The following is a 19,163-nucleotide window of genomic DNA, read 5'->3' on the forward strand; positions in this document are numbered from 1 at the left end:
CCCAGGAGTGAAGCAGGTTGCCATGGAAATACTGAGCTCCCCAACCCCGGAAGTGTTCAAGCAGTGACTTGATGACCATCTGTCAGCTTTAATGTAAATAAATATGACCTGGGGATTTTGTGAAAATGCAGATTCTGATTTGGTACATCTGGGTGGGGCCTGAGATTCTGTATTTCTGAGTATGTCCCAGAATATTCCAATGCTGTAAGACTTTGGACCATACCTTGAGGAACAAAGATGTAGTGGGGAATCCTACAGAGGGTAGAAAGTTCAGCTAGATTAGTAGTTTCCAAATCTGCCTGTATGTCAGACTCACCCAGGAGATTTATTAGAAATAAAGGTTCTCCAACTCCAATGCCAGAACTGGAATTCTGTAGACCAGGAGCAGAGTCTGGATGCCTGTATTTTTCCCAAGCTTTCCACTGATTCAGATTAGCCTTTGGGAATCACTGACCCAGAGGCTTCTTAAATGTTGTTCAAACTCTAAGCTTACTTTTTAAAAGAATCAGACAAATATAAATCAGGATGAGGCAAAGCCAGGCTGACTAAAATCCCCTTGCTATATTTACTTGGCAAATATCACCAGAGTCAAAACACTGCCCTGTTATTTATGAGTCCTAGATCTATGCTTAACTCCATTTCTAGAGAATTAACATTTCCTGTATTTTTGCAGATTGGAATTACGTTGCCCTCTTACAGTAGCCTAATTAATGATTTCTAGAACTCCATCAACTTGAAGTGAAACAACATAATTATGTTTAAAAAAAAAGGAACTTCCACATTAGATTTCTTGGAGAATGTTTCAAAAGATAAAAATAGCAAGGAAATCTAGGATTGTGTGACACATCGAAAACATCCCACAAACGGGAATCGTCCCAGTTGAGTCTGTTAGGTCATGGTCTCTTGCTCTCATTGCAGCTGTGAGCAGGGAATTACAGATCCCTAATCTGAGGCTGTAAAGTTTTTATTGCTACAGATTTTATAAGTTCTAGGAGGTCAGAATCTCAGGCAGATTTGATCAGTTTCTGTTTTTCTTGCCCATTCATCATTTTCTCTTTTGACATAGCCACAAATGGGAGGGTTCATGAAGGTAGGCCGGGGCCAGGTTTTAGAACTTGGGGCTGGAGGGAGAGGCTGGACTTTTACCCTACTGCAGGGGTTAGAAGGGCCAATTGAATTTGTAGGATGTGAAATCCAGTAAGGACCATGATTAAACTGCCAGGAGTGGCAGTGCCTCAGGCACTGGATCCAAATTCAGGGCAAGTTTTCAGAGTTTAGACACAGAAAGCTAACAGTGGGGCCGTCACCTCATGTGGGGCCAGGTACTGAGGTCAAAATGGGCCTCCTAAAATCTGTAGCAAGAAGAGAAAAGAGAAAACATGAGTTACTATAAGCAATGCAGGCTGGTTTTCAGCTGTCAGGCTAGAAAATTCTGCTAGGCTTTATTTCAGCAGACAAACATCATCAGCTATGCAGTAGCCGGGTCCACAGGGACTTCAGAGAGGTGAGAGCAACTAGCCTAGGTTGCCGAGTTCAAGAGCAGAAACCCTGCCTGGGCCAGCTGCTGTCCTCAGGCTGAAGATGGACTATTTCAAATCCATGTGACCAAAAGAGGGCAAAACTAGAGCTGGCTCCTTGGGGGACAGGGTGGTGCCATGGCCCCCATCACCTCCTTTTTTCTTCCCATTAGATAGCAAGCAGCTCATTGGAGAGCCACACAGTCACCAGGACAGAGAGAATGTCCAGCAGCAGAAGCCAAAAAAAGAAACTTTCCCTCTCTCCCCTGTCTGTGGCATGCAACCCAGCCATGAGGACGTGGGGTTGAAGCCATTTCCTTTTTCAGTTTCAGCTTCTGACCCTCCTCAGGATTGGAAGTGGAGATTCAGAGGAGGCTGGCATGGTGAAAGCATGACGTCTCAAGAACCAGCTCATGCTGAAGTCACTGCTCACCTTCCTGTCTCAGGGATGCTCCTGATGCTAATCACTTTGTGTGAATCATGCTCTACGTGTCTGCACGCCTGAGCCCAGCTTATCCTCATGGCACCCTGTGAGGTGGGCTGCTGCTCCTACTCCCACTTGCCAGAAGAGGAAGCTGAGGCTCAGAGACTGAGTGACCCTTGGAGTTACAGCCACCGAGCAGGGTCATCAGGACCCTATGAGATTTCCTTCCGACTCCGCTCTGAACTCACTCTCGGTGGCCCAAGCTGGACGCCTCCCCCAGGGAACACCATAGTGGCCAAGAAAACACAGAGCACAGGTTACATTTGGCTCACGTTCCTGGAGTGTCCATTGTAGGTTGCTGTGAAGTAAATTTTAAATTTTTATATAAAAGCAAACAGGCTCATGCCTGTAATCCCAGCACTTTGGGAGGCCGAGGCGGGCAAATCACAAGGTCAGGAGATCGAGACCACGGTGAAACCCCGTCTCTACTAAAAATACAAAAAATTAGCCGGGCGCGGTGGCGGCCGCCTGTAGTACCAGCTACTTGGGAGGCTGAGGCAGGAGAATGGCAGGAACCCAGGAGACGGAGCTTGCAGTGAGCCAAGATTGAGCCACTGCACTCCAGCCAGGGGGACAGAGCGAGACTCCGTCTCAAAAAAAAAAAAAAAAAAGCAAACAGATAAGTTATTGAGTGGGACATAAAAGCATGAATTTGAAAGTTAAAATGTAAGATATTGACCTTTTACTTAATAATAATGTAACAATATTGCTTTATTAATTGTGACAAACATACCATTGTAAAATAAGATAATCATAATGGAAATTGGGTGTGAAGTGTACAGAAACTCTGTATTATCTTTGTAATAATATGATAAATCTAAAATTGTTCCAAAATAAAAATCTTTCTCTTACAAAAGTAAGATATCAAAGAAATTTTAGAATCTCAGTTTCCTTCAGGGGTACCTGGTCACGATTATCTTTTGTTAGAGGCATATCAGAGGCCATGTTGCTCGCTGAGTGGAAGCACATTCCACAGTGCACTCTTATGGTCTCTTGGAAAGCCTGTATTCATTTAAAGAGAGTAGGACAGTGAAGATTCCTTCACTTCCTCTCCCCGGCCTCTGTCCCCTTCTTAGCATTGTGAGAAGAGTGAGAGGCAGTAACCACTTCACCCTCCCCAGGTTCCCACCAGAGTGGAAGGAATTCCATCACAGACAGAGACCGTTGGAGCGTTTCACCCCATTCCAGCCTCCACCACAATCTTCCAGAGCATCTATTATCCTCGTGTACTCCAAAATCATCAGGGCGGAGCCCCAGGAGGGAAGTAGTGAGAATTCAGCCATTTACAGTAAGTCCTAGGGAGCACACACCCTGCACCCTGCCCCAGCCTATGGGTTAGTCAGCAAGCAGGGCAGGACGCCTTCTCGGGGCACCTACTCAGGACCCCAGCCTCCCTCCAGCATAGACACCTAAGAAGGCAGCTTTGCAAGCCTGGGCGCGAAGCAAGCATGAGTTCTGTTGCTTCTAAAAGATTCTTTCAGCATCTGGGAAATAGGCATTGAATTTCCATCTTAGGTTTGGAAAAGGAGGCTTGAACTGTTATTTTCTCCCAACTGTAAATGAGACAAGATTCAGTCGTTCATTATGATCTCTTGGCTCTCTCTGTTCCTTTCCAGCTTGTGATGGGCAGTAGGGGCTCTAAATCAAGGAAAATAGAAGAGAAAAGAGAAAAATTCAGAAATTATTCCTTCTAGCTACATTTTTTAAAAAATTATTTTTAAGGTTTTTTAAGAGACAGGGTATTGCTCTGTCACCCAGGCTGGAGTACAGCGGCACTATGCTATCATGGCCCACTGTAACCTTGAACTCCTGGCCTCAAGGGATCCTCCTGCTTCAGTCTCGGAAAATACTGGGATTATAGGTGTGAGCCACCACACCCAGCCCTAGCTACACCTTAGTGCAGTATTTCATTCAGGCTAGAAAATGGTCTTCAGAGACAGCTTTAGAACTGACAGTCAAGAACTTGGACTTGAATGACTGAATCAAGCCAAGGTAATTTTTACACCAGTGTCATCATCTTTATCATCAAAGCAAATCTTATTGATTGCACAATGTAATTTACAGCTCTTGAGAAGTTTCTGATTTAATTTGGGCAAGAGGAAAGATGCATAGAGACAATAAATAGGAAAAGCAAAGGGGAGAAAAAGAATTAGTGTGCAATGCTTTCTGGAGCTTGGCAGACAGGGATAGCTTCATGGAGAAGAGAAGGCTTGAGCTAGATATTGGACTTGGACAAGAAGGGAGCGAACGAGTCCGGTATGGAGAATGGCAGGCGAGCAGACAAAGGGCCAGGAATGTGCACGGCATGTCAGGGAATGAATAGTTTACTTGGCTGCACCAAAAAGCTTGGGTAAAGGTGCAATATGTGATAGGCTGGGATAGATACAGGCTTAGGCAGTATAGGGCCTTGGCTAATACCTAAGACCTGGGTAGTGGGGTGCTGTGTACAGAAAACTTTACCATAAATGGGCATGCGGTTTTGGGGCAGACTCAGGAAGACTAGTGAGAAGGCTATGACATTGGAGCAAAATAATTGTAAATTTTTTGCAATTACAGAAATTGGGGCCGGGCGCAATGGCTCACACCTATCATCCCAGCACTTCGGGAGGCCAAGGTGGGTGGGTCAGTTGAGGTCAGGAATTCAAGACCAGCCTGGCCAACACAGTAAAACGCTGTTTCTACTAAAAATAGAAAAAATTAGCCGGGCATGGTGGTGCAAGTCTGTAGTCTCAGCTACTTGGGAGGCTGAGGCAGAAGAATCACTTGAACTCAGGAGGCAGAGGCTGCAGTGAGCCAAGCTATTTCCACTGCACTCCAGCCTGGGCAATAGAGTGACACTCTGTCTCAAAAAAAAAAAAATGGAGGTACTTCAGGGCAGGGCAGAACCAGAATGTGGGGAAGTCAAGGAAGCCACAGTTGCAAGAGATTTATGAAGGAAAAATGGACAGGATTCGGTGACCAAGAAGATGGGAGGGAGGAAGAGAAAAGAGGGAAAGAAAAAAAGAGAAGTACCCAGGGTGTCTCCCTGGTTTCCAACTTGAGTGACTGAGAGAATGATCACATTCCCAGCAGAATTTTTCTTCTTTCTCAACAAGATTTTTCCTGTTTTTTTGTTCCTGGTTGTCCCTCAGAACTAAGGAGAAACAGCCTTTGGGATAGTTGTCCTCCTGCCCCATCCCAGCTGGTCCTAAGAGTAAGAACATAGGATTCTCATCCCCCTTTTATATAAAGAGAACCTGAAGGTGTGTAATGTGTACAAGACTGTACAATGAGGCAGAAGCTGACTGGCACTGGGACCTACAAGATCTACTGATTCACAATTGAATTTTAAACATCACAGCCCAAGGGAACCAACACAATTACTTAGTGGACCCATTTCTCTTTCCAGAGAAGGAAACTGAGGCCTCTGAATAAAGAGTAATTTCCCCAATGTCACATGCTGCTGACTAGCAAGCTAGGACTAGAGCCAGGCTTGCTGAGTTTTTTTTTTTTTTTTTTTTTTTCTTGAGGCGGAGTCTCGCTCTGTCGCCCGGACTGGAGTGCAGTGGCCGGATCTCAGCTCACTGCAAGCTCCGCCTCCCGGGTTTACGCCATTCTTCCGCCTCAGCCTCCTGAGTAGCTGGGACTACAGGCGCCCGCCACCTCGCCCGGCTCGTTTTTGTATTTTTAGTAGAGATGGGGTTTCACCGTGTTAGCCAGGATGGTCTCGATCTCCTGACCTCGTGATCCGCCCATCTCGGCCTCCCAAAGTGCTGGGATTACAGGCTTGAGCCACCGCGCCCGGCCGGCTTGCTGAGTTTTAATAATCCAGTGCTCCTTGCATTTTCGCTAGTTGCTTTGTCACATCTGTATGCACCTGCATGCGCAAACACATACACACACACATATACATGCTTGCTTGCTTGAGAAACAGATCATTTATTGGCATGATATTTTCTTTATGGACTTATCACAAAGCATATAATCAGACTGCTCACAGAATAACAATAGCAATCAAGATTGTTTTTTGTTTAAAATACTGTGTTTCTTTATTTGTGGCTTAAGTGGGAGTTGGTTTATTGCCCCATCTCTACTCTGAGCAACTTAGGATTTATTCAGGGTCAGATTGTCTTGCTCCATTGAGGTCTGTCCCCTTTCCCAGCCCTATGCCTACATTATCCTGCCAAGGCAGGGAACAGATCTGACAGCTTTTTTGCTTAAGCAAACTTATTAAAATTCATAATTTATCAACTAATTAGGAAGAGAGAGGATTAGGAGTAAGAAAAAAATCAGAAGCACATACTATTAGGTGCTCAGTGAATATTTAAGAGGAACAGGGAAAGAGGGAACACTGAGGGGAAATCGGTGAATGGCGTTAACTGAAAAAAAAAAAAAAAATTTCCATTAATGAAGAGAAGGAAGAGACAGCATTCTGCCCACCCACCAGGCTGGTTCCCAGGGAAGCCCTTCAGTCCCGACATGCTGTGGCTAATTGGAAAAAGTCATTGATCGTAGCTTTGCCAGTTGGAACCCTTATGTTATGCCAATCTCAGAAGCCACCAAGCATCACATCAATTCTCCCACTAAAAAATACCAGGAGGCCAGGCTCAGTGGCTCATGCCTGTAATCCTAGCACTTTGGGAGGCCCAGGCAGGAGGATCACTTGAGCTCAGGAGTTCTAGACTAGTCTGGGCAACATAGGGACTAGTAGAGAACATCTGTCTCTACAAAAAATTAAAAACTAGTAGGGAATGGTGGCACATACCTGTAGTCCCAGCTACTTGGGAGGCTGAGGTGGGAGGATGGCTTGAGCCTTGCACTGATTGGTGATCACACTACTGCACTCCAGCCTGGGTGACAGAGTGAGACCTTGTCTCAAAACAAAAAAAAAAAAAAAAAAGAAAGAAAGAAAGAAAGAAAGAAAGAAAAAGAAAAAAAAACTGCTAGGAGAAGGTAACAGAGCCTCCTCCTGTCTGCTAGGGAGACATATAACCCATCCCAAATATTTCTTTTTCTCATCTACAAATCCCTCCTCTCTCCAAAGGGGGCTGCCTGGCAATGTCCCCATCCCTTCCAACAGCTCATGCTGCCCCGGGACACCATTCAGAGAAGCTCTGCCATCTGCACACCCCTCCAGAGGCCAGGGACAGCTTAAGCCAGAGTGCCTGGGTTCCTCCCTTCTCTGGGGTAGAACTAGTGGATGAATCCCAAAAGGGGTAAACATGGGCATATAAAGCCATCCTTGGGACAAGAAGTCTGTTTGTTTGGTGTTCTAGGAAAGCAATAAAAGGAAATGCATTTGAGTCAGGAAAAAAACAAAAACAAAAACAAAAACCCTGCCCAGCTATGAATGACAGCCAAGCCAGCAGACAAGGGTGAAAACAGACAGCTAAGGAAGGGACTAGCTGCGCGCCCATGGGAGACGGCACCTGACATGGGCCCAGGGTGAGAGCTACAATCACCTTACACAAATAGATTGGTCACTGTGTTACTGACCATGAGTATCCTTTGGATCAACCAAAGGTTGTGTATGCTGCATGCAGCATTCTAATTCTAGAAGGTGACAGAGGTGAGCCAGCTATGTCCAAACTCAGTCTCATTTATAAACTGTGTGTTTCTGGGAAGTGTGTATGCATGTTTGTGTATGTGTGTGGGTGTGTGTACTGCCATGTGCCAGCAATAGACCTTATCTTCATTGGGTACTCCCTGCTGCTGCTGCTATTGCTAAAATATCTTGGACTCTGCACTGTCATATGAGAAGCTATTGGCCTTTTTAGCTTTCTCCTGGACTTTCTGCCTTCCACTCTCCATTTCTCAGGCCAATTTGCCATTCCCACATGGGAAGACACCTACCTGTGCTACAGATTTGACTAGACTGAGATAAACCCATGACAACATGTCATCACATGTCAGCAAAGCTCTGAAATAAACATTAGCTATAGGACAATAGGCATGTCACTGTCAGATTGACTGCCTCCAGGTGTGCTTCATGCCAATATCAAGGAAGGACCTTACTGGGCTGGAGTTGACACTGCCACATCCTATTTGACCCATTACAGAAAGACCAAATCTAGGACATATCGTATCGTGTCATAATATGATAAAACCCAGGAATGGTCAGACCTGTATTTTCCTGTTACCCTGACTCCATAACTCACTGTATTTTGTACATAGGAAGCAATGTTATCCCATAGGGTCTTCTAAAAGGAAGTTCCATCTTCAAATTATTCAGAACCAACTAGGTCAAGATCTGCCTAATGACACAACTTCCTGAACACATTAAGCATAAAACTCAGAGGCAAGAACCTTGAGAAGCATGTGCCAAAGTTCAAGGAATGGTCAAAGAAACAATGCTTGGCTAAGGAGATGAAGTGTGTTTCAAAGAAAACAAGAAGAGCCTGATGTCTCACTCACCTCTCCTGGACACCTGCCTTCTTCTGAGATGCCCAGCTCATTTGCCTGGATTCATCACAAGAGAAGCAGTTTTTAGATATATTCCATCATCTAGAGAAAGGAAATATCACTTTTTTGAAGGTGAACCAAGAAGTCTGGTTTAGGGTTGATACATTTTTGACAGTTGCTCCCAGAGTATTTTCAACTCAGAGTATGATTTCGTAAAGAGGCTTATTATATTTTAAATTGTCTGTCCGTAAAATACACTCTCACGAAATTTTGTTTTCTCAGAATCTTCCTATTTCCTTCTTATATGAATCTAATGAGCTTGAATTTCCAAAGTCATTGAGGTAGGAAAGATATGTAACATTATACTTGAGCTTTAGGTCAATAATTTATAGGACAGTGGTGGTTTTGTTTTGTTTTGTTTTGTTGAGACAGAGTCTCGTCCTGTCACCCAGGCTGGAGTGCAATGGCATGATCTTGGCTCACTGCAACCCCTGCCTCCCAGGTTCAAGTGATTCTCCCACCTCAGCCTCCCAGGTAGCTATTGCTAAAATATTACAGGCATGCACCACCATGCCTAGCTAATTTTTGTGTTTTAATAGAGACGGGTTTTCACCATGTTGACCAGGCTGGTCTCGAACTCAAGTCATCCACCCACCTCAGTCTCCCAGATACTGGAGTTTTTTAATGGGCCACCCAATAGAAGGCATGAAGTCATAGAATCTTAATAATCACCAAAACCAACCATTGATTTCACTACTAGAAAATTTGAGACACCAGAAGATGAAGTGACTTGCCTAGAGCCATACAATGGCAGAGGCAGGGACTGCAACCCACTATCCTAATGACAACCTGAGGACTCTTCTCACCCTTCGGTGGCCAAAAGTGTTTTGAAATTTTGACCAAAAAAAATTAATGTTTATTATCATTTTAAATCCAAAAGATGAATCCATTGGATTCCACAGTAAACTGGGTGGAAAGTAAGGGAGGGATCAAAGGGCAGCGAATATATGAATGGGGAGGAGAACCATTTAGGTTGGTGCAAAAGTAATTGGGGTTTTTGCAATTACTTTTGCATCTACCTAATAATTGTTCATAATTCTAAGAGCTATTCGGATCCCATTAGGAGTTTAAGAGGGACAAATGTGCTCAGGGCGTGCAGCTTTGCCTTCCAGGACTAGATCAGGATCATGCATTTAAGTTGGAAGATGGAAAGAGGAGCTGCTGCACCCACAGTCAGTGGTATTGCATCAAACAATCCCTGCCATTCTGCAGTTTCCTGGTGCATGTGCCCAGAGTCACATGGTATTTCCTGCTAAGCCTCAGCGTCTCCTCCAAGCCACACCAAAATCTTTCCATCTGGGCCTTTCCCAGAAATACATTCTTGCTGGAAGGTATAAAAGACCACCTCCTCCAAGCAGAGCAACTCCCTGGCTGCTGCAAAAAGACAAGGCACTGGGCAGGTAAGACTCGTCAACTTTCATCTTTCCTGGTTTCTGCAAAGTTGATAAAATTTCCTAACGTCTTCTCAGAAAGCTTAGCACTGGATTTGGAGTTGTCTCTATCAGGCATTTTCTGGTGCCAGCTTTAGCCACCCCATGGCACACTCCCCTTGTTTGGTATATGAGAGAATGTAATTAAGCCTCCCCCAACCACTGTAGGGGAAAAAGGCTTTTCTGTGTCTGAAAACTATGTCACAGAATCATAGACTCTTAGGGCTGGAAGGTACCATAGACCTCTCTTATCCACCCTGCTTAGGAACTGAGATCTAAGCAATTTAATGTGTCCAAAATCATATGGGAATTTAGGGAAAACCATTGACACAATGGTGCTCCCTGTGCTATTCTTGAGACAGTGTGATGAAATCTGGCCTCTCCACTATAGTGGAAATTTTGCAGTGTTTTAAGGCATTCTCTAAGCCGGAGCTGTCAGGTCTTCATCTCATGTCCAGCATCTCATGCCTGCCATCTGCAGCAGATCCGACCATCTAGTTTGCCCAGTCCTAGCTGTCTGAAGTGCCCTGTGGACACCTGGCTCTCAAGCAGGTGTGTGACCTGTTTGCAGCAGTACTAGGCAGGCTTCATTTTGGGAGAATGGGATGGTTAAATAATATTTGTTTTTGATGCAATTGTGTGTCTCAAATCTTTTGGTTGAGGTAGATTATTTCAGCTCTAGAGGGCTTGATAAGAGCTATCGCTTCATTCTCATCCTGATCTTGGAGCCACTCAGAAGATCAAGAGAGTGTTCCTGTGGGTGATGGGGCAAGAATTATGGCTTTCCTATTGGCTCACTCCACCACCCTCCACAGGGCTCTTTCCAGTCATGGAAGAGAATTTCACTGACTTCATCCCTTCTCGGGCCTTCCCCCATCTCTTTGGTGACTGCTCAGCAACATTGAGAACCAAAGTCTGGAAGGTCTTGGTACTCAGAGTGTGGTCTGCAGACCAGCAACATCGTCATCACCTGGAGCTTACGGGAAGTGCAGACTTTCAGGCCCCTTCTATGACTTTCTGAGTCAGAATCTGCATTTACCCCAATCTCTAGGTGATTAGTAGGCACATTACAGTGTGAGAGGCTTGCCGAGAGACCATCTCTGCCCTCTCCCTCTGCAACCTCCAGATGCCGAACTTCTCTGCTCTAGGAGTTTCATTCATTCAGCATGCACCCAACACCTATTATATTTTGACATACTTAGGTCCTGGAAAACAAATACATAAGATGGAGCCCTTCGGGAGTTCATGGTCTGATAGGGGAAACAGATGTGAAGACAGTAATATGAGATATGGATGAAATATTGTGGGAAGACAGAAAAAAGAACGATCTAACTTTTCCTGCAGAAAACTGGTAAACTTCACAGAGAAGGTGGCATTTGGTCTGGGTTTTGAAGGATGAATAGGAGTTTATTAGGCAGAGAGGGTATTGTATAAGGAAGAGCATGAGTGGAGGCATGGGATTGTGGACCAGCCTGGCATTTGAGGGGCAAAGGCTGTGGCTCTGTCTCCAGATAGTGCTTCATGTCCCAGGGAAGGCTCCAGGCTTTGCTGCAAACCAAAGGGCTTGGGAAATGATTTCTGCACTCACCATGTTGATAAGAATGCAGATAAATATCCCCACATCACAGAAGTCTCTTCTTGGCCTTTTACACTCTAAAGCCCCATGCCCTCTTGCCCTGCGTGGTTCTGGCTGCAGACAGTGTTCCTCTAGAATCTTTTTGCATACCCCCTTTTCAGTGACATGACCTTGTATTTACCTGGCTCTGATTTTTGTTCACACCCTTCCTTCACACCCACCAAGAACATTGCCAAAGACATGGGAAAATAATTTATCTCTGGCCTTGAAGTCCCCCCTCCTCCACTTTCCAGTGAGGAGAGCATGAAGGGGGTCCCAAAGAAGAGGAGAGGAGAAATGAGTACTTAAGTAATATTTCCTGTTTAATTTTCTCAACTTTCATGTCTTCTTCTATGATCTTGTCTTCCTCAGGCTGTCTCAGATAATGCCTTTTTTAAAAATGGACTAATTTTTTACCTTGTGTTTGTCATTTATTATGAAATGCATTAGTCATTCAAAGAACAACATAATGAATGCTTGTGCCCACAGCCCTCTTAAAAAAATCAATGATGTGCTGGCTGCCAGGAGCTGGGGGGAAGAGGAAATAGGGAGTTGGTGTTCAATGGGTATAGGGTTTCAGTTTTTACAGGATGAAAATGTTCTAGAGATCCATTGTACAACATGTGAATATACCTGACATTATAGTATTACATAGTTTAAGTGACTAGGATGCTAGATTTTATGCTATGTAGTTTTTTTGGGTTTTTGGTTTTTTCTTTTCTTTCTTTTTTTTTGGAGATGGAGTCTCACTCTGTCACCCAGCTGGGATGCAGTGGTTCAATCTTGGCTCACTACAACCTCCACCTCCCAGGTTCAAGCATTTCTCCTGCCTCAGTCTCCCCAGTAGCTGGAACTACCAGTGTATGCCACCACCCCTGGCTAATTTTTGTATTTTTAGTAGAGACAGGGTTTTACCATGTTGGCCAGGCTGGTCTCCAACCCCGACCTCAAGTGATCTGCTACCTTGGCCTCCCAAAGTGCTGGGATTACAGGCATGAGCCACTACACTTGGCCATGGTTTGTTTTTTTTTTTTTTTACCACAATTTGTTTTTTAAAGTCAATGATACCTTTTCCTCCAAAACCATCATCTCTGTTTGTTTGAAGGGCAGATTTCTGCTAACTCAATGAACCCTGCAATGGGTCCCCTGAAGTTGCAAAATATGGTGACAGAGGGATAGGAGGTCACAGAATCTCTTCCTCCTTGGGGCCATACAACTCTAAGGACAAGAGCCCACTGAGAGGTCAAGCTGTTTGAGAACTCATCTTGGGGAAGGGGGAAGTAACAGAAAGAATCTTGGCCAGAGAGGTATTTATTCATGCCTTGCCTTTTCTCTAGAGTTAGCTTACAGAAAGTACATCCAACAAGATACAAATTATTAGAGGGAAAAATTGGAGGCGGACAGGGGTGAAAGAGGCTGAAATGACCTGATCCAGATACAGAGTTCTCCTGGTCTGGCCTATTCCAAGTGGAGAAGATTTGGAGAGGGTCTGCAAGACAGGTGGGGAAATCTGTCAGGCAGAGCTCCAGAATTTCTCTCTGGGAGCTGAGCCTTGGGGAGACGTGGCTGGGGGACAACCTGAGGCTGCTCTCCCTGGTGTGCTTCTGGATTCCACCAGTGAACGCTGTGCTGCAGGGAGAGCCCATGCGCTCTTGTGAAAACTGAGGAGCCTCTCAGGACCATGTTCTAAACACACAATCATTCCATCTGCACGCTGTGGCTGCCTCCCCGGGCTGGAGCCAGAATCTCCTCAGAAGATATATGGGGTCTGCTCCACTAAGCCCAATGAAGACCCTCATCAGAAAACAAAGCTGCACAAAATTTAGTCTAAAGACTTTCGTTCAGAGTTAAAGCTCATGGCGAAGGGGTTAATCCATGAGCTGGAATCTTTCCAGGCAGGCTGGGGCACAGCTGTGGGCTCAGGGGAGCTCTGAGCTTTGTCATAACTTTCTTTCAGTATTGCCATGAAGTTGGCACTTTGAGGGATGGGGAAGCCCCTGCCAGGTTTCCGAAGGGAGGCGCTGAGTGTCTACCTCTCAGGCACTCTCCCCTGGGGCTGGGCCAGAGGAAATTGGCTTGCAGGGAGCAATGCATCCTGGAGGGAAGGAGGGAGGAGAACTCAAAGGCAGGCTCCAGGCTTGGTAACAGCGTTTCTCACACATGTGACAAGACAGGCACAGCGTCTCAGGACCACAGACTGTCAGGGCAGAATTGGACATTCTGGATCACTTGGTCTCACCTCCTCCCATAGCAAGCCAGGACCCCAGAGATGTTAAGTAACCTGCCTAAGGTCACAGAGCTATTTGGAACACATGCAGAATGATAAATCAGGGCCTTCGATCCTGAAGCCTGAGTTCTTTCCCTTCCACCACGGCTTCTCCTCTTTCCGTCGCTCCCAGCACCTAGCACAGGCCTGTGCATAAAGTAGATGTTTCATTCATTAATGTGGCTTCTCCTTCCCTGTTCCAGTGTTAGGGTGTCTGGTGTTCCTTGGGCTTTCTCTGCTTTCTGTGATTCAAACCCTGCCACTTGGGCTCTAGAGAGGCTCACAGAGTGATCCTGCATCTCGTTTCAGCGATGAGGATCCTTCTCCGCCTCCCAGCCCTCCTGGCTTCTCTCATCTTGCTTCAGGCTGCAGCATCTGCCACAAGAGGTGAGTGTCTCCCTTTATGGGTTTTCTGGGGCTACTGTCACAAAGCACACCAACTGGGTGGCCTAAAACAACGGAAATGTATTCTTTCACAGTCCAGGAGATAGAAGTCCAAAATCAAGGTGTTGGCAGGCCTGTGCTCCCTCTGAAGGCTCTAGGGAAGAATGCTTCCTTTCTTCTTCCAGCTTCTGGTGGTCCTGGTATCCTTGGTGTTCCCTGGCTTGTAGCTGCAACACTCCAATCTCCGCCTCAGTCTTTGCATGGCCTTTTTCTTTGTGTGTCCTCTCCTCTTCTCAAAAAACCACCATTCATTGGATTTAGGGCCCACGCTAAGGCAGTATGACCTCATTTTAATTCATAACATCTACAAAGACCCTACTTCCAAATAAGGTCACATTCTGAGGTTCCATTCATATGTGAATTTTGGGAGGGCCATTATTTAACCCACTATGCTCTCCTTGTTGAGAAAACAGATCCTGTCCTCCATGCTCCAGACACCAATACAAGAGGGAACAGGGAATCCCATTACTATCATGCCATCCCCTTCTCTACGTCAGGGTCCTGGTGATCAGTGGGTCCTCTTTAATGAACTTGTGATAGTCCATGAGACCATCTCACCAGGAACCAGAAAAATCCCCACAGCCCAGCAGCCCAAGCACCCTGAGTGGCCACACTCCCTCTTCATCCCATCTCTGGGCATTCTAGTGAGATCTCGAAGAGCAATTTTGACATCTTATTGAAGATCCAAGAGTATTCTTCCCATTCTGTGCTTTTTCCCCTTAAGGACTCTTATGAAACTTTTGTAATCTTGATCTCCTGCCTGCCCAGATTTGCGGGGTGGGGGTAATGGCTGAGAAAGAGGGAGACAAAAGCAGAAGACATTGCAAAGGAGTCGTGTCTGACAACCTACTTCCTGCTCCCCACTCCAACCCCAAGCACAGACCACCAGAACCTCTGCCATCTCCGATGCTGTGAGTCAGGCCAAGGTCCAAGTCAACAAGGCCTTCCTGGACTCCCGAACCAGGTACGTGAGACACACACACACATACACATACACACACACACACACACTTCCCTTCACAGGCTTCCTGTTCATGACAAGCACATCTAGGCCAGTGAGGCGAACAATGATAAAACTTGCCTTTCCATCCTCCCAGCCTTCCAAGTACATGACAAGTAGGAGCAATAGCCCACATTCCTAAAGTCCCCAGCCTGTACATCACCTGGAAGAGGACAGCTAGTCTAACCCTAGAGGGACCTTTTTTTTTTTTTTGAGACAGAGTCTCGCTCTGTCGCCCAGGCTGGGGTGCAGTGGTGTGATCTCGGCTCACTGCAAGCTCCACCTCCCAGGTTCACGCCATTCTCCTGCCTCAGCCTCCCGAGTAGCTGGGACTACAGGTACCCGCCACCATGCCCGGCTCATTTTTTTGTAATTTTAGTAGAGATGGGGTTTCACCATGTTAGCCAGGATGGTCTCGATCTCCTGACCTCGTTATCCGCCCGCCTCGACCTCCCAAAGTGCTGGCATTACAGGCGTGAGCCACCACACCCGGCCTAGAAGGACTTTCTTCCACGTGGCCCAATGTTTCCTTGGGCCGTGCATTCCAGAGTCCTAGAAAGCCTCTCAGTAAAAGTTCTTCATTCATCCAACTGATATGGACTAATTGAGGCCAGGTCCACCAGAAGCTAAATCCCAGCCCTACATTCAGATGCAGGTGACATATTACACAAATGCTCACAGGGAAGCTGTGACAGGGTGAAGAAGCAGGAGAAGCAAAGGGGGAGGTTAGACAAATAAAGTGACTTCAGGTCTAGCCTCAGCCTGACCCTACAGGGAAACCTGGAGCCGAAGTTGCTCCTCAGAGTCTGTCCCATCTTGGAGTGAGGGAGCCCTCATCTGCCCACATCAGTCAGACATGGCTGCAGGCTTGCAGGTGGCTGAGAGGTGTTGCGGCACACCTGTGGAATTCCCCGGCACCCCCAGCCAGGCCACTCCAGTGGCTCAGAAGCAGGCGCCCAACAAGGTTACTGGAGTGAGCTTGCAGCAGATGCACCCGTGGCAGCAAGGGGAAGAGCCCAGGGCCCACAGGGCACCAATAGAGTCAACCACCCTCCAATCCTCTGCAGGAGCAACGTGGGCGCCTTCCCTCAGGAAACGCACACTCTAGAGAACGGGCAGACATTGAGAAAAAAAGTAACCTTATTCTTTCCTCTCGCTGTCCCTTTACATTGGACCTGGGCCACCACTCACTCGTCCTTGGCCCTTGAATGAACTCTCAAGCCGTCAGATAACTTTTTTGGTGACTTAGATGATAAAACATGCTCTGGATGCCTCTAGTCCCCAGACCAGGATTATCTCAGGAATTAAAGTGTCAGCATAAGAAGATAAAGCCCAGACCTGTTCTCTTCCTTCAGCTCAGAACTGCTTGAGGCCTCTGGCGGGAGAAGAGAGTGCAGTCTCCTTCTCCCTCTTTCTGGGGCTCCTCCTTCCCAGCCTGGGATTCTGCTCCTTGCTTAAGCTGAGGGAGGGAGGAAAAAGGGGTGGTGAGTCTACATCCCCTGAACAGCTCAGTCCTCAAGGGGCCAGAAGCTCTCTCTCTGTCTCCCCTTGGGTACTTTCCTGGTTTCAGAGAGAGATTCTGCTGCCAACTCTGTGATAGGGAAAATTCTCTGGCCAGTGACTCCCAGCTCTAACCCTCTCTGCCTGAGAGCATCAGGCCCACTCCTTCATCCCTCCCCACCCTGTCTTGGGGCAGGTCCCTTCTAAGCAGCCTCCAGAATACTAGCAGCTTCGCCCTGCTGTTGAGGCTGTGCAGATTCTGGATTCTGCAACGGAGCTGCCCTGCCCCTCTCTCTGTGCTGTCAGGACACTGCTCTTCGGGCAGGTGTCAAACCCCAGCCAGGACTCCAGGACACACAGTCAAGCCCTCTTCCTAAGACCTTTCTTTCTAGAATTAAACTGGCAAAGGAGGAGCCTCATGGTGGTGGGAGGGAAGTGACCAGTATTTCTGCAAATGTCTCCAAAGGAAAATTCTCTCTCCCTCCTCAAATTCATTCCCTTTATAGCCGCACGACGGAGGACAGCATAAAAGCCACAAAACTGGTGTTCATACACCTCCTTTGCAAGTCCTGCACAGGCCAACCAGTGCCCTGCTTTGAAATGTGGAGGAGCCCTTCCCCGCTTGTTAGTCCTTGGACTCAGGGGCCTCACAGAGACAGAACAAGTCACATTGAAACATTCTGTTACCCAAGTACACACACAGTGCAGTGACTCACAATTTATAAGGAAAATGAAGGAAATAAACAGGACAAGGGATGCCACTCTAGGCACAGGGATCAGGGAAGCCTGTTGGAGAATGGTAAGGAGCCACCCAGGCAGAGGGCATGGGGGTGGCATTCCAGGCACTGCAACAGCATAGGGTCTGAGGCAGGAAAGCCCGTGGGGTGCTCAGGAAAAGGAAGGCCAGTGGAGGCAGGAGGCAAGGAAGATCACGCATAAGGTGAGAGTAGAGAGATGTGTTGCCCCAGAGTAAGCCATTAGAACACTTGAATCAGCGTTTATGCTAAAAACATCACTTCAGCAGCCCTGTGGAGAACGAATGGTAAGAGGACAGGAGTGGAAGTAAGAGCTGTCTAGATGGGAGAGGATGACGGCTAGGACTGGGGTAGAGACTGTGGAGATGGCAAAGAGGTCTTTCCAAGACCTGCCTGCCCCCAACAGAGCCCAGCCCCAGGGCAGAGAAGGAGGTGAGTCCCTGGTGAATCTGTGTCCAGGCAGGGGAAGCATGCAGAGCCCGGGGTGGGGCGGGAAAAGAAGGAGCATCTGGAACCTCGGATTGCACTTTACAGGCTAAGCCCAGGGGGCCCAGCGGCCTGCCTGCCTTTGTTCATGGTGTGAGTCAGGGACTCTAAAATACCTTGCAGCAGCCCCTCTGGGACCCGGCTGATGGTGACAGTGATGCTCGCACATCCTCTGTGCAGATGCAGCTCTGGGGGCTCTACATTCATTCCTCCCCAAAATCCTAGGCAGTGCTGAATCGAACTGTAGGAAACAGCTATTTTCAAGGTCCAAAATGATGAAACAGCATGGTTCAACCTAAGGTTACTATCATTATTTTCATTATACCAATAAGGAAACTGAGTACAAAGAGCTTAAGTAATTTGCCTCAAAGGCACACAACTGGAAAGTGGCAGTCAAGAGCCAGTCCCAGTCAGTCTATCCCAAAGTCCACACATAAGTCTCTGATGGGATAAAACTGTGATTCCCGGTTCATAAATGAGGGGAAGTCACTCAGAGGTCATATAATTAAACCAATCCTGGTGGAACCCAGATGCTACCCCTGTGTCTGTCCAGCTCTAAGCCCACTTTAGGCTAGCAGGGTCCAAGATAACTTTCTAGGATGATGAAATGTTCTCTACCTGCACTGTCCAACAGAGTCATCACTAACCACACCTGGCTATTGAGCACTTGAGGTGTGTCTAGTGCTGCTGAGGACCTGAATTTTTAATTTTCATTCTAATAAGTTTCAATTTAAATAGCCACATGTGGTTAGTGGCTACTGTATTGGAAGGTGCAGCAGCCTGGGTTATGAGGCCATGTGGTACACACATCCCCTCCCACCCCTCCAGCGGCCCCCAGCCCCCTTCCTACAGGGTCCAGGCCATGATCCCCATCTGCCTCCACTGTAGGCTGAAGACTGCCATGAGCTCTGAGACTCCCACCAGCCGACAGCTCTCAGAATACCTCAAGCATGCCAAAGGCCGGACGCGTACAGCCATCCGCAACGGACAGGTGTGGGAGGAGTCTTTAAAGAGACTGGGGCAGAAGGCGTCCTTGACCAATGTCACAGGTACAGAAAACCCACCAGCCCACTGTGGCAGGAAGGGGTCATCTCCCCACAGGAGAGAGCAGAGGCCACCCAAAGCTGCACTTCCTGTTGAGAGCTATCTACTCAGAGGAACACTCCCGTCTCTCCCTTCTTGGACCAGTAGACGAGACTGGCAGAGCAAGAAGGGGCTTAGAGGA

At 47.0% G+C, this 19,163-nt stretch overlaps 1 protein-coding gene across 2 annotated transcripts in view; it reads left to right on the forward strand.

Moving 5' to 3' along the window:
- Positions 1-9,619: 9,619 nt before the first annotated feature.
- LPO (lactoperoxidase) overlaps positions 9,620-19,163 on the forward strand; it is a 29,740-nt gene continuing 20,196 nt past the window's right edge. The window contains exons 1-4 of one of the 2 annotated variants that reach the window (XM_033183632.1): positions 9,620-9,842; positions 14,063-14,140; positions 15,074-15,161; positions 18,827-18,987. In XM_033183632.1, the coding sequence (XP_033039523.1) occupies positions 14,065-14,140; positions 15,074-15,161; positions 18,827-18,987 (325 nt within the window). In that variant the 5' untranslated portion in view covers positions 9,620-9,842; positions 14,063-14,064. Of the gene's footprint in view, positions 9,843-13,956; positions 14,141-15,073; positions 15,162-18,826; positions 18,988-19,163 lie in introns of both variants that reach the window. The other variant, XM_033183633.1, reaches the window with a different exon arrangement.

This window comes from Trachypithecus francoisi, unplaced genomic scaffold (assembly GCF_009764315.1).
Source record: "Trachypithecus francoisi isolate TF-2019V2 unplaced genomic scaffold, Tfra_2.0 Lachesis_group20, whole genome shotgun sequence".
Lineage (NCBI taxonomy): Eukaryota > Metazoa > Chordata > Mammalia > Primates > Cercopithecidae > Trachypithecus > Trachypithecus francoisi.